Source organism: Archocentrus centrarchus, chromosome 12, assembly GCF_007364275.1.
Source record: "Archocentrus centrarchus isolate MPI-CPG fArcCen1 chromosome 12, fArcCen1, whole genome shotgun sequence".
NCBI lineage: Eukaryota > Metazoa > Chordata > Actinopteri > Cichliformes > Cichlidae > Archocentrus > Archocentrus centrarchus.
In genome coordinates, this window is record NC_044357.1 from 20,101,731 (window position 1) to 20,123,282 (window position 21,552).

The following is a 21,552-nucleotide window of genomic DNA, read 5'->3' on the forward strand; positions in this document are numbered from 1 at the left end:
CAAGGAGAGCACTGATCAGAGATGCAGCCAAGAGGCCCATGGTGACTCTGGACCAAATGCAGAGATCCACAGCTCAGGTGGGGGAATCTGTCCACAGGACAACTATTAGTCGTGCACTGCACAAATGTGGTCTTTATGGAAGAGTGGCAAGAAGAAAGCCATTGTTAAAAGAAAACCATAAAAAGTCTCGTTTGCAGTTTGCCAGAAGCCATGTTGGGGACACAGCAAACATGTGGAACAAGGTGCTTTGGTCAGATGAGACCAAAATTGAACTTTTTGGCCAAAATGCAAAACGCTATGTGTGGCGGAGAATTAACACTGCACATCACTCTGAACACACCATCCCCACTGTCAAATATGGTGGTGGCAGCATCATGCTCTGGGGCTGCTTCTTTTCAGCAGGGACAGGGAAGTTGGTCAGAGTTGATGGGAAGATGGATGGAGCCAAATACAGGGCAATCTTGGAAGAAAACCGGTTGGAGTCTGCAAAAGACTTGAGACTGGGACGGAGGTTCACCTTCCAGCAGGACAACGACCCTAAACATAAAGCCAGGGCTACAATGGAATGGTTTCAAACCAAACATATTCATGTGTTAGAATGGCCCAGTCAAAGTCCAGACCTAAACCCAATCGAGAATTTGCAGCAAGATCTGAAAACTGCTGTTCACAAACGCTCTCCATCTAATCTGACTGAGCTTGAGCTGTTTTGCAAAGAAGAATGGGCAAAAATTTCAGTCATTAGATGTGCAAAGCTGGTGGAGACAAACCCTAAAAGACTTGCAGCTGTAATTGCAGCAAAAGATGGTTCCACAAAGTATTGACTCAGGGGGGCTGAATACTTTTGCACACCACACTTTTCAGTTTTTTATTTGTAAAAAAAAAATGTTTTGAATCATGTATAATTTTCTTTCCACTTCACAATTGTATACCACTTTGTGTTGGTCTTTCACATTAAATTCCAGTGAAATATATTTATGTTTGTCGCTGTAATAAGACAAAATATGAAAAAGTTCAAGGGGTATGAATACCACTGTAAATATTTAGGCCAGTGGCGTTAGACTAAAGATGAATAATTATTGCAGGGATGAACGAGTTGGGGATATTGAGATAAAATTGGGATATTGAGCGAGAGAAGAGCAGGACAGAGTGCGTGACTGGACACACGAGAACTGGGCCAAGAGTTCAGGCTGTGGTAAACTAATCCGAGCAAGTAAAGAGTGAAATTCGTAGCAGGGTAGCTGGATTAGACAGTTTCAGGCCTGAGGAGTAGAGCTAACGAGGTGAGGGATTACTGGCTGAGGTGGAACAGAGTAGACGATGGATGGATGAGAGATTGGCTTTTTTGGAATGTTTGTGGTTCTAGTGTTAAAACGTATAGCTGTCCCCAGAATATCAGACTTTGGAGCTTTGGTGGAAAAGGCCAGGATGAGTACTGGACAGATCTCAGGAAGGACGTGTGTCTGATGTTGGATGTCCAAACTGAAAGGGTACATATTTTAAAACAAAGGAATAAATACAATTAAACCCAATTTTTTAAATCAAATACCCATCTAATGATGGAGTAGTCAAACATTTTGCTCCAATCTTTTAAAAAAGAAAATTAAGTAGAGACATATCAGGCTTTAAGGTCAATGTGAATTTTCTGCAGAGGCACCTCATTTATTAAAGAAACGTGCAACAGTGTCATTGTGGAAATGATTTAAAGATGCAATCTAAGATTTACAATCAAAAATTAGCTACTACCAAGCTAACGTTTTCCATGTCGTTACATTGCATGTTCACCCCAAAGCTAAGGGCCAGATGTACAAAAGCAGAAATGTACATGGCTTATATTTGTATTTATGCATCTGCAGCAGTTAGTGTAATATATGTCGTCACCATGAGGTTTTGCTGAACCACTTCGATGGATGTCATGCTAGATCCATCATCCATCCATAATGTGGGGCGGATACATGAAAATCAGGGTTCGCTTCACAGGAATGATGGGGGCAATGTAAAAATTTCTTTTGACATGCTGTTAGTTTGCTAATATTAGAAGCTAACATAGATCTAAGACAGCTACTGGAAATAGTGATAAGAGAATGAGTTGAAAGCAACCTGGCTATAAGAAAAACAATCATTTTCTCTTTGCTGATATTGGACAGAGTGAAAAAGTCTAGTGCAAAGCATGCTCAGAGGTATCCATATTCTCATGGTTCTTTTAAAAATAGCTTTCTTTGTGCAACACAGTGCTTGCTGTCTTTTTATGTCGGCAAGTAGGCTACATCTGGCCCTTGGCTGGTCTGTGTTCCTTTACTTTCAAGGAATCAAAGGGATGCAAGACAAAAGGATCTTCCAGTATTCACCTGCGTCTCTTTAGGATACTGTTTGTATTTTGTGGTTACATTTTATTCTCATTCCTTTGGCAGAAGTGTGGATGCCTGGCACTGCGCTGGTATTTTGGATGACACAGAGAATTCCAGGCTACATAGTTGGTACTATTTTGGGTTGGAGCCTCACTTCTGGTTGTATGTTGATGAAACATTATGCATAACCATTCAGTATTTACAGAAACTATTTCCTTTTCTGTCATTTAAATAACAGCTTGTACGCTGATACAAGTGTCATAGTATAAACTTGATCTCTGAACTGTAGAGTGATCTTTTGCAGTATTCTACTTCAGTTTTTGCTACATTAACTGTCACAATGAGAGCTATAAACTAAACTCTGTGTTCAGTTTGCCAGCTCAGCTCACCTGAGTATACATGTTCCTGCTATATCGACCATTCTATTGAGTCATTAAAGAGCGGAGTCACCTCGAGGGCTGTGTCTGCACTGTGTGTATAGAAGGATAAAAGTTTGTCCAAGTGGAGTATGTAGCTATTAGATTGAGATAGTATCTGGGGTTTATTTGCCTGTATATATTTTCTCTTAGTCAGCGCGATAACTTCTTCGATATGGCTAAATGAACCGTTTGTCTCTTTTGTTATCTCAGTCACATCAGATTGGACACGCATACTGTATTTGTGTGGACCAATCTGTATGCACATACACACTTGCAACAAAGGCAGACAAAACACACACACACACTCACTCACACTTTGAGACACATTCAGAGCAGTGATTCCAGACAGTTTCAAAAAATTTGGGCAGGCAGCCCAAAAAAATAATCAGCTACACAAGAAAATTTTGAATTAGATTTTTTAAAAAATTCTACCAAGACACTGTAATGCACAAAGCCAAGATTTAAAGTGGGTTGTTCACATTCTCTAAAGTTTACAATATGCATAATATTTGGTAACATTTGGCACATTTTTGAAAATCAACATAATGAGGAGATATTTTTGCTGACGGTGACAGATGCTAATGCTGAACATCAAGCACAACTTGCAAACATTTTGGTTTCTTTAAATATTTAGTATTTTGTCTATCACCTTATACTGTCACGAAGTACCCAAATCATTCTGTAACTTGTCAACAAGCCCAGAGATACAGCTACAGTCATAATGAACTATCTTTACAACTACTAGACTTGTGCAACAGATTTTATGCCCCTTGGGTTTCTAAGGTCAAAATCATGCAGTCAGTCTGGGATAAGATGAAGAAATGAAGTAACTTAAACATCCAATCTGTAAGAAGAACTGCAGCATAACCATCAAGATCCCTTGAAAAAGTATGCAGTAATATACCTGGATAAACTGGTGCTTTGGTAAACATAGCAAATAATAAGTATGAAGTTTATTAATGAATAAAAATATGGCATGACATTTCTCTTTCTTCATATCTTTTTTTATTTGTTTCCTTTACAATATTGAATCCTGGCAGTAATATTAATGATTGTATATTCATGTGTGGGGAAGCACATGGTTACGAAAATATTGTTGTATGCATAAATCTGGAAAACGCAATGCTGATATAAAACACAAGTTGAATAACTTGAACTTTTTCAATAGGTATCCAAAAGCTGTAGTCTCCCAATGTATAAAGGATGCTACCGTGTCTGATTTGCTTAGCCATTTGTGTCCGGTTTCTGAATAACTTACTATGTGAGCTTACGTGGCTGTGAATAGTATTGGAACCTGGTACAAATTTTCAGCCTATTGCAAGGAAGTGCTGCTGCATTTGCTTGTTAGGAGACAATATTACCTTCATATTACCGGTTGATGCAAATGCAAACCTGTTGAGAAAACACATAATTTGCTATTAGCCAAAAACTGCATATCTCACCATGGTTTGTAGTGTGTCCTTAAAAACGGAGGAAACTAGACAAATGGAGGACAAAATGAAAAGTGGCATGCCTAAAAAAAAAACAAAAAAAACACACAGCTCAGGAGGTAGAGCAGGTCATCTACTAATTGGAAGATTGGTGGTTTGATCCTTGGCTGCTCCAGTCTGCATGGCAGAGTATCCTTGGACAAGATACTGAACCCCAAGTTACTCTCTGATGCATTCACTGGAGTCTGAATCTTATATAGAAATCTCTTAGGCATAAAAAGAAGTTCTTGTATGGGTGTGAATGGGTGAATGAAGCATGTTGTACAAAGCGTTTTGAGTGCTCAAGTACAGTAAAAAAGTGTAATATAAGAACCAGTACATTTACCATTTACATGAACAATATCTGAAGTCATGTCCTTAAAAAAATTGGAGAAAAAAATCTATGGTGGAGGCTCTGTCATGGTTTGGGGCTGTGTTTCAGCCAGTGGTGTTGGGGATCTTGTCAAAATTAATGAAATTATGAATGCAGAAATACCATCAGATTTTGATTCACCGTATAATACCATCTGAAAGCATCTGATTGGCAACAGCTGCACTTTCCAGCGTGACCGTGCAGTAAAAGCCTACTTGGATAGAAAAACACAGTGGAACGCTATCAGTCATGGATTGGCCTCGCCAGTGCTTAGACCTCAACATTACTGAAGCAGTGTGGGATCATCCTGACAGAGAAGATCTTTGCAATGTCCTTCAAGAAGCCTGGAGAGCTATTCCTGAAGAAATCACAAGAAAACTTTCCAAAGAGTTCAGGCTGTGTTGAAGAATAAAGGTGACATAATGACTTTCAATTTGCTAGAATTGTTGCCTTATATGTTGTTTTTCCATTTTTATTTGCACGTTTCAATATAGTGCTGCACCTATTTACCATTTTCCTTGCAAAATACAAAAATTGAGGGGTGACTCAAGACTTTTGCAGAGTACTGTAAATTTCAGCCATACCATCCAGTCATCGCTGGCATGAGTGGACATGAGTGGATGTGTGAGCCAAGTTTCAGCACCTCAGTAAAGCGTACAGTACAGTTGAGATTGTGTTTAATCAGCTGTCAGCTTGTCAGATATGTCACATATCAACAGGAAAGGAGCAGAAACATCTTGGTGAGAACGTTCCAATCCACTGTATCTAAGGACTTCCCTCAGGTCTTAAAAGATTGTTCCCATATTCATAGATTGCACTATGCAAATGAAGCAAAAATGGCCAGGGAAAAAGAAAAAAAAAACTTCCATGCATGCTGTGCACTCTATTAAATTTGTTTTTTATCTCCTTTTCCCTCAAATCAGGATGATTAAATATAGGGGGAAAAAAAGATGGTTTGACGCGTGCACATCTAGATATTATAGCCACAGTGTTTGAGCTGTTTTGCTTTCTACGCTGATCAAATATTCCATTACTCTGCCTGCTCCCCTGCATGTAATAGAGTGGACCGTATCTATGTTCAAATACTATTAGACTGTTAACACTCCCACTCTCTCACAACAGTATCCAAATAATTACCTCTCCCCACATCTACCCACTTCAGCGCCAGTTTGTGTACAATGGGTTGATGGAGATTATTGTTTCATCATGGTTTATTTGCTGAATGCCAGCATCCATCTATCATATCTTGAATACCAATATTGCTTTGCATCAGGTTTTTTTTTTTAAACGACTATGCACTATTGATGTGCAGTAGTTGTTTGCTTTGTATAACACTAGGAGATTTTCAGCCAAGTGGAGAGGAGGATATTCTTAGTGACGTTTTATTGATCTTCACATAGAAATCTTCGGGCAACTCTTGCTCAAGAGGTTGCAGGTCAGCTTATCATTCTAAATGCACAGTTCAGTTTAACAGTTTTCTTTTAGTTACATGTTTGTGCACAGATTAACCTAGGATTGGAAAGCACATGCTCACCAATCAAACCTCTGGTCAGTCACTGAAGATTGTGTGGATGGATCATCTTATGAGGGTGAGAGTATTCAGAGATCTCTTTCCCTGATGAGAACCTATAGGCTATGAGAGAAATCTAGAGGAGGGAGCTTTTTATCTTTGTAAGCTGATTAAGACACTATTGACCTATTAAGATTTTAAGTCGACTTAACAGTTTGAGCCGCGTGCCTGTGTAATCTACTTCTTTTAGGTATGCTGCTTGCAAACAACTAGGTAGAAAAGTGGATTTGTGTAGGGTTTTTTTTTTTTGGGGGGGGGGGGGGGGGTCATTTGTTGCCTGTGCAGCTTCTGCCTCATTTGTCTAGCTTTCGTCCCATAAAGAGGACAGCTGTTTTCTGGCTTTGAAAACAGCGATGCTCGTTTGATTGCTTTAAGATTACTCTCAGCTCTGCTGAGCCTCTAGGTGGTGTTTTGCAGGTTTTCATAGCATCTTGGCTGCTGTACCACAGTTCTTTAGATTGAAACAAACAAACCGATTTCTCCACCTTTCAACTCCATCCGTCAGGCGCACTTTGGTGCTTCCTCCTAGTTTGTTGCCCCTTACCCTCCGTCTCAGTAGCATCCTCTCTTAGCAGTGTCTGACAGTAACTGACCTGCTTTAGCAGTTTTCAAAAATGAATACATAAGGAAATTCCCATATGTGCGTTGGTGTTGATACCTCATTATGGAAGCCTTTAGAGAAGACAGTAAGCCTGTAATTCAGACCAACAAACACATGTTAGAAAGATGCCTCAAGGACACTCGTCATGATGGCTGATCTCATGATTAATGATTGTCCTTGAGGACAGCTTGTTTGTGATATGATTTACCAAACTGACTGTGCATCAGCTTAACTCTCATTGGGCTTGCATGTTAATTAATTACAGATAGACTGATTGCAGTTGAGTTGATTGCTTCACCTTGCTCCCAGCTTATAGGAACACTTTTATCAGCGCTGTGTGGGGTTGTGAGATCTTTATAGCAGAGTTGTTTACTGCTGGCAATTTCTTTTGGTCTACAGGGGATGTTTCCGTATAGAGATGTATCTATACTGAGATATATTTCTCCATCTCTTCTTTTTATTCCATTTTTGAAAATATATTTGATTTATACCTGGATCCTTTTAGCTTGTAAATCCCCCTGGCAGGCTTGGATGATAAGTGCCTACAAGTGAAGTATGGATACACAGATCAATAAAAGGTTTGGTGCGGTAATACTTCCCAGTGAGTTTCTTACTGAACACAGCGTGCTGCTTTTGATGATGCTGACCTGAGTTGCATATGCTGACATCTAATAGCAGTAAACCCCACAGAATATCATCTTTACATGATAAGGCTCTAATCTGCCTTTAAATAATTTCTATCCCTGTTTTCTGAGGTAGCCACACTCTCCGTTCCCTCTTTCGCGTGAAGCACACCACTCTGTCATTCAGCAGCTTAGGAGTTGCCCCTCCCTTCAACCCACTCTCCTTTTTTTTGCCATCTGCTTTGAAATTAATGCACATGTTGAAAAAGTAGGCTAAATCCAGAGTGACAGCTCTTTCTCCTTCTTATTTTTAAAGATGTGCTGCAGGCAGTGTCCAACTATGTGGGAGATGGAGTGGAGAGAGCTGGTTCATCAAGCTGTTTCTGCCTCTTAGATTCTCTTACCTTTGCCCTGTGGGATGCTCAGTTTGTGATTGGCTGTGTTGCTCTTTCACTGATCTTTCATATATTTTTTTTGGCCATATTTCTCTCATGGATCAGCCAATTAAATAACACTAAACTGTCTCTTTCCCCTCAAACTCCCGTCCGTTCATCTGGGATGTCAGTTTTCTGTGATTATTGAGGGTCAGCACAAATGGATTTGATGAAAATATTTGAAACGGACCCAAATCTAATTTTGTGGTAGTTTGCAGAAAATTGTGGATGATATAATGGCATGTTAGTGTCTCATCTGAGTATCTATATATAGGCTGTTAGTAGTAGGAGAAGAATTTTTGGGTGTGTTTCATTTCAGTAGCTGCAGGCCTCTGTAGTCAGGTAGCCAGACAGTCGAATGTGTCTCTGTAACTGTTTGCCCTCTCTGACTCTGTGATGTAACCTCATTGCTTCTGACTGTTCATTTGTGACAGGTTAAGTTTTGATTATGTTAAAAGTGGTTAATGAGAAGAAAAAAGGGCATAGACAGGTCAAAACCCAAGAACCTGAGGAGGTTCAAGGGAAAGAAAAAAACATTTTATTTGCTTGTAACTCAAATGGATTTTTGGCACATTTAAAAGCTGATTAGAGCCATTTTTGGATGTGTGAAATGTAACTTTTACAACCTCATTTACAGGGGAAAAAACTGTTTGTGATTGCCTGTGCTCCCCCCGCTTCAGCTGATACAGTCTAGATGGAAGCAAATGCTAAATACCCTGTTCACTAAATCATTGTGCACTTCAATAATACATGTACGTTCACCTAGAGCAGAATTTTACATGCACATACATTGTTAACATTATTTTTACATTTGTACATTTGGTACATATTTAAAGCTGTTGTGAAATATTTTATAACATTTCATATGGAGTGCACTGAGCCCATACGGTGCTTCACAAATATGCTGAATATCTGTAGACCACACATGTTCTTATCTTTTGAGGTATGAAAAAAAGTATAACCTTGTATTTTGGGGTTCTGTTTATTCTGCTGCTGTGTTGTGGATTGCAGACATTGTATGCGGACTAAAACCTCCAATTAAGGAACAGCCTCAGTGTTACATCTGAACGGCATAAGCAGCTACATATGGCCATGTGCGCTCTCTTTTTCTCTTTCTCTCTCACACACCCACACACACACATAATATACACATAGTCTTTCCATGCTTGAGGCTTTGGGCTGTGATCTTTCCAAAGGTTTCCTCCTGTGGAGGAAGAGCTGTGGAGGGGCTGGCGTCGCTTCGCCTGCCGGATGAAAAAGCCAGTAACATTTGCTTTCTGTGGCACAGCAACCAGCTTCCCCTCTCCTCCATTCCACCTCTTCTCCTGCTCCATCTCCCACCTCCCCTGCTTCTCCTCTCGAGGAGGATTACCGGCAGAAACTGGACGTTTGATCCTGCCTTGCTATCCACCCCGACTATATCCATCTGACAAGACTCTTTGTTTCTTTTTCTGTTCCAGACTTCTTTTTTTTTTCCCTCTGACTGTGTTTTAGAAAAGATAAAAGTTAAGCCCTTTTTGCTGTCTGCTATTTGATGTCTCAGATTTAGCTCTGGTCTACCTCGAAGGACCCAGGACAGGTAGATCACAGATATGCAAGAAGTTAATTCAATTTTAACTGGAATGGAGTCGAGAAGATCATAAAGACAGATGTGGATAATTTATGACTGTTTCCTTTGATAATGTTGAATGAGCAGCAGAAATGGGTAATTAACTGTCATGAAGCAACAAGGTTTTCTCATGCAGTACGCCCTTAGAGCTTAGAGCTTAGAAATGCACAAAAACATACTGGACAATGACCCCTGTGCTTTTTAAGCCCTTTTTTTTTTTTTCTGCTGTGACAATGTTGTTCATGATTAATTGCAAGGGACATTGCCAACAAGCTTTCCATTGTAATTTGCAGTGGAGCTATAAACAGGAAGTGTGCTCCCAATACATAATGTTGTTGACTCAACTGCACAGGGTGATCAGGGCCAAAAAAATGTTGAGGTCATTGTGATACATTGTGACAGAGGACAGGATTCACTGACCTTAAGCTGTCAAGCTAAAGTGTAAACATAGTTGCTTCATTAAGGCCTGACAGTTGTGTGCATAAGTTGAAGGAAGCCACCCAAAAAAGAAACAATGCCCCCTCAATGTAGGCAGTAATTGTAGGGTTGCAAACGGCTCTTGAAATCCAGAGTTGCCTCTGATGCATCTATTGGAGCATGAATCTGTAAATTTTAGGTTAAAAGCACTTAGAAAGTGTTTGTGTGAATTTTGCTTGTTGTAAGAAAGCATTTTGAGTCCTCAAATGGAGTAGAAAAACACTACATAAGTACCAATCAATCTACCATATTTTTGTTTGACTTTTTCATGAAAAATATTAATTTACATTAGATACTGATTGAATGATTGATGGACTGATCAGACTGTGTGCACTATGTGAGTAGGAGTTAACTATTCTTCATGTTTGCTGTTCAATCAGCTTCTTGTTAAAACAATATTTACAGGTCATTTATAAGTATATTGTTGTATGTGTGTGTGTGTGTGTGTGTGTGTGTGTGTGTGTGTGTGTGTGTGTGTGTGTGTGTGTGTGTGTGTGTGTGTTTTCCCCAGTTTGGTTGAGGTCACCACTGTCCAATGCACCTCAGACAGGATGTAAACTGTATCACACAGTATCTACTCGCCCAATCACTTAATCTGTAAATTGGCTGATTGGTGCATTGTGTGCCGCGCAGCTAAGCTGTGTGATGATTTAACAATTGTTAATCCAAGCTGTATGATGATTTAAGCGGGCCAAGCCTGGTCCCACAGCCAGTTGGGTAATTAACAGGCTGCTCTCCATGTTAATAGCATTAGTCACCTTGGAGATAATCACAGCCATCGAGAGCACAGAGCTGCTTCCCTTCAGCATACCTGATAGCCTCCTTAAACAGACAAACATACAGCACTAGCTTTTGGCCTCTTGGCCTAGTGTAAAATCCTTAATCAGTCAAACGTTTCTTAAACCCAGAGTGGCAGCTGGTAAAAGAACTGTTTGAGCCACCTGTGTTTGTATATGTGCACCTGCAGTGTGAAAAATAAAGTTTTCAAAGGACTCTACGTAGTCCAGTGAAAAGCTAAGTACACCCCACAATTCAGCAGCTTGCAGAACCACCTTTAGTAGCAATAACTTGAGGTAATAGATTTCTATTTGATTTTATCAGTCTCACATTGTTGAGGAGGAATTTTGGTTATTGCTTCAGTCTACTGAGGCTGCAGGCATTTGTTCTCACTTAAGGTCCAACCACAACATGTCACTGAAACCTGCCATAAATATTGCCATAAGGCGGAGTCAGTCGTCTATCAGTTTGATATCAGTCTGGGATTGAATGGGGTCAGGTTGGCAATTACTTGCAATCTGTTTCAGATAATACAGCAATTATTTTTGATTTATTTTTTGTTGCTGCAAGAAGGTTGCTGTCCTGTTTTCACTTGTGTGACTGAGCCAGTAACTTAGTAAATTAGGAGGTAGCTTTGTCAAGTTAAGTGTGTCCAGTGTTGCATGGTTTTTCGGTTGAGGTGATTTAATGTAAGTTTGGTCGGCCAACGTTGGTGGATGGTCGTGCATGAGATGAGCCCTCTTGCTCATAGCATTCGCAGAGTATTTAAATTTTTTAAATTTCTCTACATTGTCTGACCTTGAGGTGAATTTGCTGGGACGTCCTGGTAAGACTGTGGCATTGTGTTAACTTTTCACAATGCTGTAGGTCAGGTCATGTCTTGAAAGTTTCAGGGCTTCAGTGCATGTGTAACATATATTCTGTAATTTGGACATATATAGAGACACGTCAAAGCTTACCGGTGTGTTTCACACTCCCGTCAGTTTGCACCGGTTGCCAGAAATTCATATGGTGATTCTGGCTTCCGGTAAAACATGATTCATCTGTATCTGATTCTGGTTTTCAGCACAACTATAACTTGTTTTGGGGCCACAGAAGTCTTTTTGATTAAGTCACATGTGATGTCAAAAAACTTAAGTCTATTTCAATTCCTTGTTATTTTTCCCAGCTTTGTTTGTGTCAGCCTCGAGCAAACGCAGCTCTGCCAAGGATTATACAAAACAGTGACTTAATGAGCCTAACGAATGTGGCCGTGTTCAGTTCAGTTAGCATCATTTTGTCTAAAGTATGTGTGTGATATGAGTATTTGTTTTGGGCCTTTGTTTTGTATGGCAGGAGCTAATGGGTAATTTATCTTACTGGGAATCTAAATCATCACAATGAGTCTTTAAGTTGTGAGGCAAACTCACAGGGGAAAAAGATAGATGCAGTTCTCCTCTCCCTGGCCTCGTGTCATAAATTACCCGGCCATTGATCCATGGGTGTCTGAGATTCTCGGCGGACCTCCTCCTCACATTCATCAAGCCTTAAGTCTGTAGCTAAGCTTGAGTGGAAATACCTCAAACACATACTCCTCTCCAGAGGCTCAGAAACATGGCCTGTTGCTTAGATACAACACAGATTTGTATTTATGTGAAGAGCGGATTGAACCTGGAGGGCTGCATTATGCACCAAGATGCTTGAACATCTTGGTCTGTGTTAGGTTTTTGGGGTTAGTGTTGCATTGACACTTTTTGTACTGTACATGTAAAACAGATTGAACAACACCTGCAGAATGATAAAAAAAAAAAACCCTCCTGTCTGCCTCATTCTTTGAGACTGCAAAAGCAACAGTGTTTAAATAAATCTCACACGTGCATATATATATATATATATATATATATATATATATATATATATATATATATATATATATATATATATAAATAAATATAAAATTAAGTGGCAAATGCATTTGTTGCTCAATTCGTTCCAGTTTTCTGTGTCAGCTCTGCATCAATCACACGTGCTTTCATTTCCTCCACAATATCCTCAGAGCAATTTTGTGTGACAACTCCACAGTGAGAGTCCAGATGACTTCATAATCAAGTTGTGTTGACACCAATTATTTAGTATGAAAAGTTCTTAAATACTAAGGCACATAGCAGTTGAACGGGCTCAAAAAAATAGAAGGTTGAAGCATACTTAAGGTGTCGACTCACCTTGAGGTGTTCATTTCTTGAGCCTCTTGTCCCGCCAGTAAACTCCAATTCCATCGCACTGGACTTCACTTATCTGCGGTGTTTCTTGTTGTTGCTGCTTTGAGTTCTCCTCCTGCTGCTGATCCTGGTTGCATTGGCCCATCTGGGATTGTGCCTCAGAAAAGTATGAATATCAGTACAAAAATCGTGCCAGTCCATTCAGGAGACATTTTATAGGATAAGTGAAAACTTTGACCTGCCTTTAATTTCATTAAAGCCATTAAAATGTGTGTGTGTGTGTGTGTGGGGGGGGCATTAATGTCTGTAAAACCTCAAGTCCTTAAATAGTTATACACATGTAACTGTCTAGATGAGAGTGGTTAACCATGTGACTAATTGCTATGACTATATATAGTATTTCTGTTTTAAGACAAAATCCAAGAAATAATTAAAATAATGACATAATAAACCATACAGAAATATTATTCCAGCTAGCACTACTAGCAGTAATTTTAAAGCATCCCTAAGGTGTAGTTAAGCTAGCCTCGCTTTCCTCTCTGACACCATTATCCATGAGAGCATGTCCTTTGTTCCTAGCTTTGGTCATTTCCACATCAATAGGAAAAAAGAGGAAAGTTCAGTACCTTGAAGACATATCATTTTTTTTTTCCACCATTCTCTTTAACTCTCTCCATTGAAAAGCTCTTCTTTCTTTTTTGGTTTGCTTCAGGTCCACCGCTTTTCTACTTTCGCAAATGACCTTATATGTATGTGACAAGCACGTTTCTCGTGGCTTGTTATGCTTGTGCAACTTACGCATTCTTCCTCACACACTGTGTGCTTCTGATCTGAAGCTTAGCCAACATTAATGCTTGTGTTTTTACGAGTAGCCAGTGTAAGGGTGAAGGTGGACTTGATTAAATTATGTTCTACAGCTGTGGTGACTTTCTTCCGCCAGAGTCCGTGCTCTAAGCTGAATTATCTTCCTTTGTAATGGAGATTACCCTCACTAAAAACTGTACGTAGCCTATTTAACTTCCATATTTTAACATGGGCCAAGTGAGCCTCACTAACGAAGCAGTTCTGCCTCAACTGCTAAGGGTTGTACAAGATTTAAAACTGTGGTCAATCCTTCCCTGCTCACAGGCTTTTAGGGATAATAGGATAAGATTAACACATTTGCATGCTATTGCAATGCATTATTCATGAAGTGTCCTCTTCTCTAATTTGCAGAAGCAGGGTCTCCTCACTGACTTTAACATCTGGGTGACCTGGAAGTGGGGCAGAATCCACTGTGGGTGTCACCTGGCACATGCCATCATAGTATTTACTAGGCTGGATGTTCCAAAGTGTAAATGTTTCAGGTTTTATATAAAGCTATGATTTATTTAAAACTATAGTCCAGTTATTCAGAATGCATTCATTTACATTATTCCGTTTAACTTTCGTTTTGCAACCGTTGCATGTCTGCAGCCCTGAAAACCCAGATGAACCCTTTGTTCTTTTAAAAATTTTCATCAAAGCAGATATAGATAACAAAGAAGGAACAAACAAGAACACCAAAAGGAAGTTTGTTTCTTGTCCATATTGATTTTTGTTCCCTTTTTTTTTTTTTTTAATTTGCAGAGAATGGATAAAACATGGCAGACTGACAAGAATTAGAGCTTAACCCACTGACTTTGATACTGGAAAGACCTCATGGTGACTCGTGGGGCAGATGCTCACGGCTGTTTCTATTCAGTTTCCACATAAAGCCAACTAGAAATATAATATCTTTGTGCTTTCCTAAGCTGGCAATTACACTTGAAATTATGCAGTTAAAAAATGACTCAATACAACAAGCTGAAGATCACCTTTAAACAACTTTATAAAATTAAATGGAAAAGCTATTAAAAACAGCCATGCATACACCCAGCATTAACAGTCAGTTAAAAATGGTAGCTAGGTAGACTATATCAGTTTGCCTTGTTACCATATTTTAGTAGTAAAACTGTGAAACTTTAAATCTGTACTGCCACTGTTGGGTATTTGATTCTCCAAATAGACCATATGTTGTTGACCACCTTCTATCCGCACATGTGCTGCAACCGTGTTTTTTAAGTGCAAAAATCCAAGCATCGTGCTGTCTTGCTAGTGATGCATGAATGGCTCTGCTTTGCTAAGGATCAAAACAAATCCCGTTGTTCTTTGCTTTTCCAACTTTACTGCTGGAATGTGCTCAACTTGGGAGTGACGTCACTCCCTGGAATGCAGAATTTCTCTTCCTGTGTGGTGACATCCCAGCACCTCCTCCCAACACTCTGCCAGTGCCCTTGAGCCTTCATTAAGTTAACAACGGAGGCTTTTATAGCATGCAGAGATTTTGTAAAAGATAAGTGCAGCAACTCAGTGCAATATGCACATATATTATTGTTAATAATCAATGTGTTTCTGTTGGTATAAACAGCATGTGTAGATGAATAGAGGCATTGAGAAATGTATCATGTATACTGTATTATGTAACATGTTATTTAGGCATGTGCTTATGTTGCTTATACTGGACAGCTGTGAGAAACTGTTAAGTTTACCTGACCATTGCATTTGTCTTTGGTTTTTGGTTGTAGTCACAACCATGCATTATTTATTTATTTACTAAATCTAGTAATAAATATCAAATTTATTACATGTGCATATTAATTTACCATTTCATAGCTCTAGCAGTCTGTTAGAAATCAAATGGCTTTTACATTTTTCAAGATCTTTTTCAAAGGCTTTTTTTTTTTTTTTTTGCTGTTAAACAAATGTAAGCTGTGGAGACTGAATGGGGGCAGTACACAGCTGATATAATGGAGATTTTATGTAGAGGCATATTTGGAAAGGCTGAGTGCTGATCCCTATAGATCAGTCTTTACTAGAAAACGCTCATCTCCCTTCCTGGCATTATTGACCAAGTTTTTGAGCTCCATCATCACCTTTGAGTTTGCATGCACACAACGTGCCTTTTGAGAGGTGTGCGAGTGTGTGTGTGTGTTTAGACTGTCGGAATCAGCTCAGCCAACCTTATGTTGTGGCCATGTGAGCTCCTTTTTTGCTGTTCTCTCTCACCTGCTGATGGCTCTCTTCCTGTTGTTGTGAAGGCAGAGAGTGATTCACAGCCTCTAGTCACAACACAGGACTCACAGCTCCCAGACAGGCATCAGTCTCTTTCATTGACTGCAGTTCTGTGACTGACTGTCTGAGTATCTGATGATCTGATCTGACTCACCTCAGTCTGCTCCTCTCCTCTCCTCTCCTCTCCTCTCCTCTCCTCTCCTCTCCTCTCCTCTCCTCTCCTCTCCTCTCCTCCCCTCCCCATTTCAACAACTTACTGCATTGCATTGTTAGTTGCCCGGTTGCCCGGTGCATACACTGCCAAGCTTAACAGATGTTTTTTTTTTTTTCCCTTCCTATATACACACTTTTTTTCCTGTCTTTAGATTGTGTTCCCGTCTTTGTTATGTCATAATAGTTATGTTCAAATAGCTTTAGATCAGGGGTGGCCATCTCCAGGCCTCGAGAGCCGGTGTCCTGCAGGTTTTAGATGTATTCCCGATACAACACACCTGAATCACATATAGACGTCATTAGCAGGAATCTGGAGAACTTGACTGCATACTGAGGAGGTAATTCAACCATTTGATTCAGGTGTGTTGGATCAGGGACACATCTAAAACCTGCAGGACCGGCTTGATTCAGGAAACCAATTCTGATCAGATCAGTTTGGAAACAGTTCCTCTAAATTCTCAGCGTTACATGCAACCTCCTCTTCTTTTGTCATTTCTTCCCCGAGGGCTGTGATCTCTCAGCTTGCCCCACCTCATTCCTCTGTTTCCCTGACACCAAAGAGCTACAGTTTTGGGGGAAAAAAAAACAAGCCACATTTCCCTCTTACTCCTCCTCTCTTCTTCCATATTCATTTGCACCCTTTATTTTTTTTTCCTCATCCCATTTCTCTAATTTGCTGTTGTGCGGTTTCAGGCGGAAGTTCTAATTTGTATCTTCTCAGATACGAGCATGTAGGGGGTGTGTGCAGATAAGTGTGCAGATACCACCCTCTCACAGGAATAATGCATTATTCTTTGTGTGATGTAGCGTGATGATATGGTGGAAGGGCTTGTCAAGGATGTGATGGTTCTTTGTTACCTGACTCTCCTTTTTTTTTTTTTTTTTCCCTGCTCCTCTCCCTCCTCTTCCCTCCTCTTCCCTTCTCTCTCTGCACTCTTCCCTGCCTTCCTGACAAGTCTGCCTCTTTAAAGAGCTGTTTGCTCTTGACTGAGAAGTCAAAATTTAGAACTGTTGCTCCAGTGGAGCACACGAAGCACCTTGTAAAAAGCCTGATGCCATCCTACAACTGAGATCACTCCTCTCTTCTTTTTTTTTTTTAAATCTTATTTAACTTTGCCACATCTCCTTTGCTTTGTCTCCTAGACTTTCACTTTTCAAAAGTAATATTTGAAAGAGGAGCACTGGGTTGACAACACATGGCCTTCAGGTGGCAAACAATTAAAGCAAACGATAAACACACTTATGTGCTCAACAAAAATACACACAAGTATTTTTATTTTTTCACAATTGTGCTGTTTTTTTTTTCCTGGTATGTGGGGGAGGTATTTATGTGAAATACCATCTCTATTGTTTTGCGGGCTTGAAAGATTCTTAGACATCAGGTGCGCGCAGCAGAACGAGCACCATAATGGCCATTGTTTCAGTCATACAGCCACACGTGGGAGTTAGTTTCTTTTTGTTTGTGCAGTTTTGGAAGTAGGCTTCATAATCAGTGACTATAAGTGTTATCTTTTGATTAATCTGTTCAAGAAAATAGGGGCAAATGCTCATCACAGAGGCCCTGGCAATGTTGTTTGGTAGTGGGTCCGTATTCTAGTGGTTAACACATGTGAAACATCCCAGGCTGGAGACCAGGAGGACACGCAAATCACTAGGAGGTTGTGTCAGGAAAATCTGCCAAATCAAAAATGTGGATTCATTAGCTGTGGTGACCCTTTGCAGGGAGCAGTTACAAGAAGCTTTTTTTTTTTTTTTTTAGAGAACATTTCAGATATGTAAAAGCTGCACATTTACCTGCTTATTTATTAATTAAACATACTGATCTAGTGGGAATAATGCCAGCACACCGTCACAAGTCCCAAATTTCTTTCCGTGGTGTGAAGGCCTGTCCAAGGTTCCACTCTTGTTTTACTTTTGTTTTCGCTCCTTTAATACTGAGTCTTTTGTTTGCTGAGGAGAGTTTTCACAGTTTCTCCGATTGTTGTGCCAGTCAACATTTCAGCCACACGGGAAGGGCTATCAGCGGCTAACAAAAGCACGATCCTTGTGTCTTTCATCTGGTGGCAGACACAGACACAAACAGAACCGTGTGGCGTATGCGAGGCTTATATTAAATTAATCTGAATGCTGATATTATCAGTGTTACCGTTATTATTATTCAACAGCCAGTGCCGCTAGATTGGGCAGTCAGCATTTAAAATGATAAATTAAAGACTGCCTAGAGTTCAAATAACTTTTAAATTCTTTTTGAATTAAAAGTGAGTTTAGTGGATTTTATTTAAAATCTGTTTATTTGTTACCACTGCCTTGTGAGATGCACTCGCAGCCCTTTGAAAAATTCAGGATTTTCTGTGCTTCGCCTTAAACGTGATCCAGACAACAGGGAGGTGATACAAGATAGGTTGTGCCGAGGGCTGCGTCAGCTTAAGGGGATGACCATGCTCTTGTTTTTCCCAAGTGCACCAGCTCTCCCAACTCCAGGCGAAAACGTGTATAGATTTAATTTATTTATTGTTATTTTATTTTTTTTTTAATTCTTCTTTAACTTAGATCATAGCAATTCTCTCTCCTCCTAGACTGGCTTTCTTATCTCCAAACATACATTAGAATGTCAGACGCATCCCCCCCCCGATCTGTATCTGCAGATCCCCTCTCTTTCGCTCATCTCCAAACCACTTCAGCAAATGTTACCTTTTCATATCTGAGTTGGGAAACTAAGGATAACCTTGGCTGCTGAACTGCAAATGCCACTTTGGCTCACTAGCCAATCGCATTTCTTCTCACTGGCCGGTGTGGCTCTCTTACGGGGGCGCACCCATGACACCGGGACTAAGCAGATGTGCACACATGAATGAGAATGAGTCAGCAGGGCTCTCACAGTTGACCAGGAGAGGCTGGCTGAAATATCATAAAATGCCAGAAATATGTGCCAGTGATAACAGTGATTTATTTATTTTTTTTTAAAAGTGTGAAAAGTAAGGCTTATAAAGATGATGTATCCAATGAGCAGGTGTAGCAGCTGGAAACACTATAGGTCATCTAGCTGCAGTAAGACTTAATGCACACCTCTCAGTGCTTGGAGAGTGCATAATACTGCACCTGAAAACCCACTGGAGCTCTTGTTGCTGCCTCTGAAAGCATTTTAACTTCAACTCAACATCAAGTGCGACTTGCAAGGTTGCTGGTTATTCCACTAGTTTTATGCAGCAGCTATTACAAAGATGAAGTATGTTGTCAATGCTTTTAGTAGAATCGAGGCAATCGAGTATTTTTTGTTTCGCACCAACCCGCTCACTCACGCGCCTTTTGTGTGTACTTTCTGCTTCCATGGTCATCAGTTCTTATCGCTTGCATGCAGAAAATTGAAAGGGCATATCTAAAGCAGCATCTGGATTTGCATGCTAGGTAATTTGCTCTTCACACAGAAAGATGGTAGATGGGAGGCAGTTATGCTTATTAATATTTCAATACTGCGGTTATTGGTCTGTGCCTCAGCCCTCAAGGTTTATCTGTGTGATGGCGTATTTTAGGGACTGAGGCCATCAATATTTGTGGCAAGAGGGTATTATGCAGTTTATTATGAGCATCATTTGCCTGCTGTAGGTTCCCTTAAAGCTCCAACCGTTACCCCCAAATGGGCCTTCAGTCTCAAGATCACTAACAGTGTGCTGCATTTTTGTGATTGCCAGTGTAGAAAAAGAAGGCCCCTGACTGTCATGCATTAGTTTGGACTAGCATACTGACCAGGGTAGTTTAGCCTGCTAAACTGCACCAGATTACAGGCTGTGTGGGTCTTGGTTAAACACTGTAGTTTAGAGATGTTTTATACATATGCACTGTATAGAAAAATTACTAGAATTTCACTTACTAGTAATGAAGCATGGTCTTCTTGGCTGGGCTCTTAGTAGTATTAATAACACAGGAATATTGAATGATCTAAAGCCAAAAAAAAAAAACCCCACCCAAAACCCACAAATTCTGTGATTTAAAAAAAAAAAAAAGATTAGATCAGATAAAACTTTATTAATCCCTTTAGGAAGATTCTGTCAGGGAAATTTTAATGGCTCAATTAAGAAAAAAAAAGGAAAGGAAAATGTTCCTCTCACGCATAGCTGTTATGAAGAGATAGTATGCTGATCATGTGTTAGGGAAACATGCTTGCTTCTGCTATAAAAGGCATTCTCACATTGTAGTATGTGGATCAGCTTTTGAAGACTACCTTAAGTGATTTGAATAACAGCATTTTTGGGGATTGATTTTGACCTCTGACTTCACTTTTTAGCCCTGGATTTTGCTGCTTTGCTATAAAAGGCAATATAGATATGTTTAAAAGTTGAGATTAAGAAGCAGAATGTTGCATATGTTTCCTAGTGATTCACAGAGACCACCCCCACCCAACCCCCACACAGGTTCTTAATCTCAACTTTTAAAAAGTTCCTTATTATCTCATAACTTGTAAGCCTTCCGTGGATGCTTGTGTGGGTTTTTCCCTTCCAAAAGCCATTTCTGTGGTAGTTGTTGGACAGGTTTGTGACCTTTCAGCATGGGATCAATGTATAAATGTACCTCATGGCAGGTCTTTACTGGTGGGCTTGTCTGGGGACACCTTGTCTGCTCTCTTTGCTTCCCTTATCTCAGTCTGAGAAGCAGCCCATCAACCTCAGGAGAAGCAATCATCTAGTTCACACTTTGGTGCTGAATAATCACACACAAAAATCAGGAAGTGATGAATTGGGACAGCCCGACCACCATTAACCAGGAAATTAATTATTTACAATACTGCTGTGACACTGATGAGGAATATAAAACTGACAAGTGGAACATATTTCCAAGGGCAAACATACTTCTTGTTTAGTCATTCTGATAAATGAGTGTAATATGTTTTTTTTTTTCTTTTCTTTTTTTTCTGTTTCTGGAATTATCCAAGAAATATTTATTTGAGCATACACTTATGTTTCCTTTTTCCCTCTCTTTCTCTTTTTTTTTTAGTTCCTGTGTTTGAAGAACATCCGGACATTTCTGAAGGTGTGTCATGACAAGTTCGGCCTCCGTAACAGTGAACTGTTTGACCCTTTCGACCTTTTTGATGTCAGAGACTTTGGCAAGGTGAGTTAAACATTAGACACATGGATGCATGTTCTCCTGTTGAGGCTCCAAAATGTCCTGCACTTGAATTGACACTGTGAGCAGCACAGAAACAGTGGTGCCCATAGTCTGCAGTTTAACTGTACGGGGTACTTAGAGACACAATGCTGCTTGTGTTCCTGATGATATCAATCAGGCCATGACATGATGAGATGTGGTATTTTTATGATCAGAGCTTGACTGACCTTCTAGATTTATATGACGCTTGACTTTTTTTCTACATTGAA

The 21,552-nt window shown here is 39.9% G+C and overlaps 1 protein-coding gene across 1 annotated transcript in view; it reads left to right on the forward strand.

The window, feature by feature from the left end:
- The window catches only part of vav2 (vav 2 guanine nucleotide exchange factor), a 188,650-nt gene that overhangs the window by 33,521 nt on the left and 133,577 nt on the right, over positions 1–21,552 (forward strand). The window contains exon 3 of the mRNA XM_030742155.1: positions 21,170–21,286. Coding sequence (XP_030598015.1) covers positions 21,170–21,286 — 117 coding nt within the window. The remainder of the gene's footprint in view (positions 1–21,169; positions 21,287–21,552) is intronic.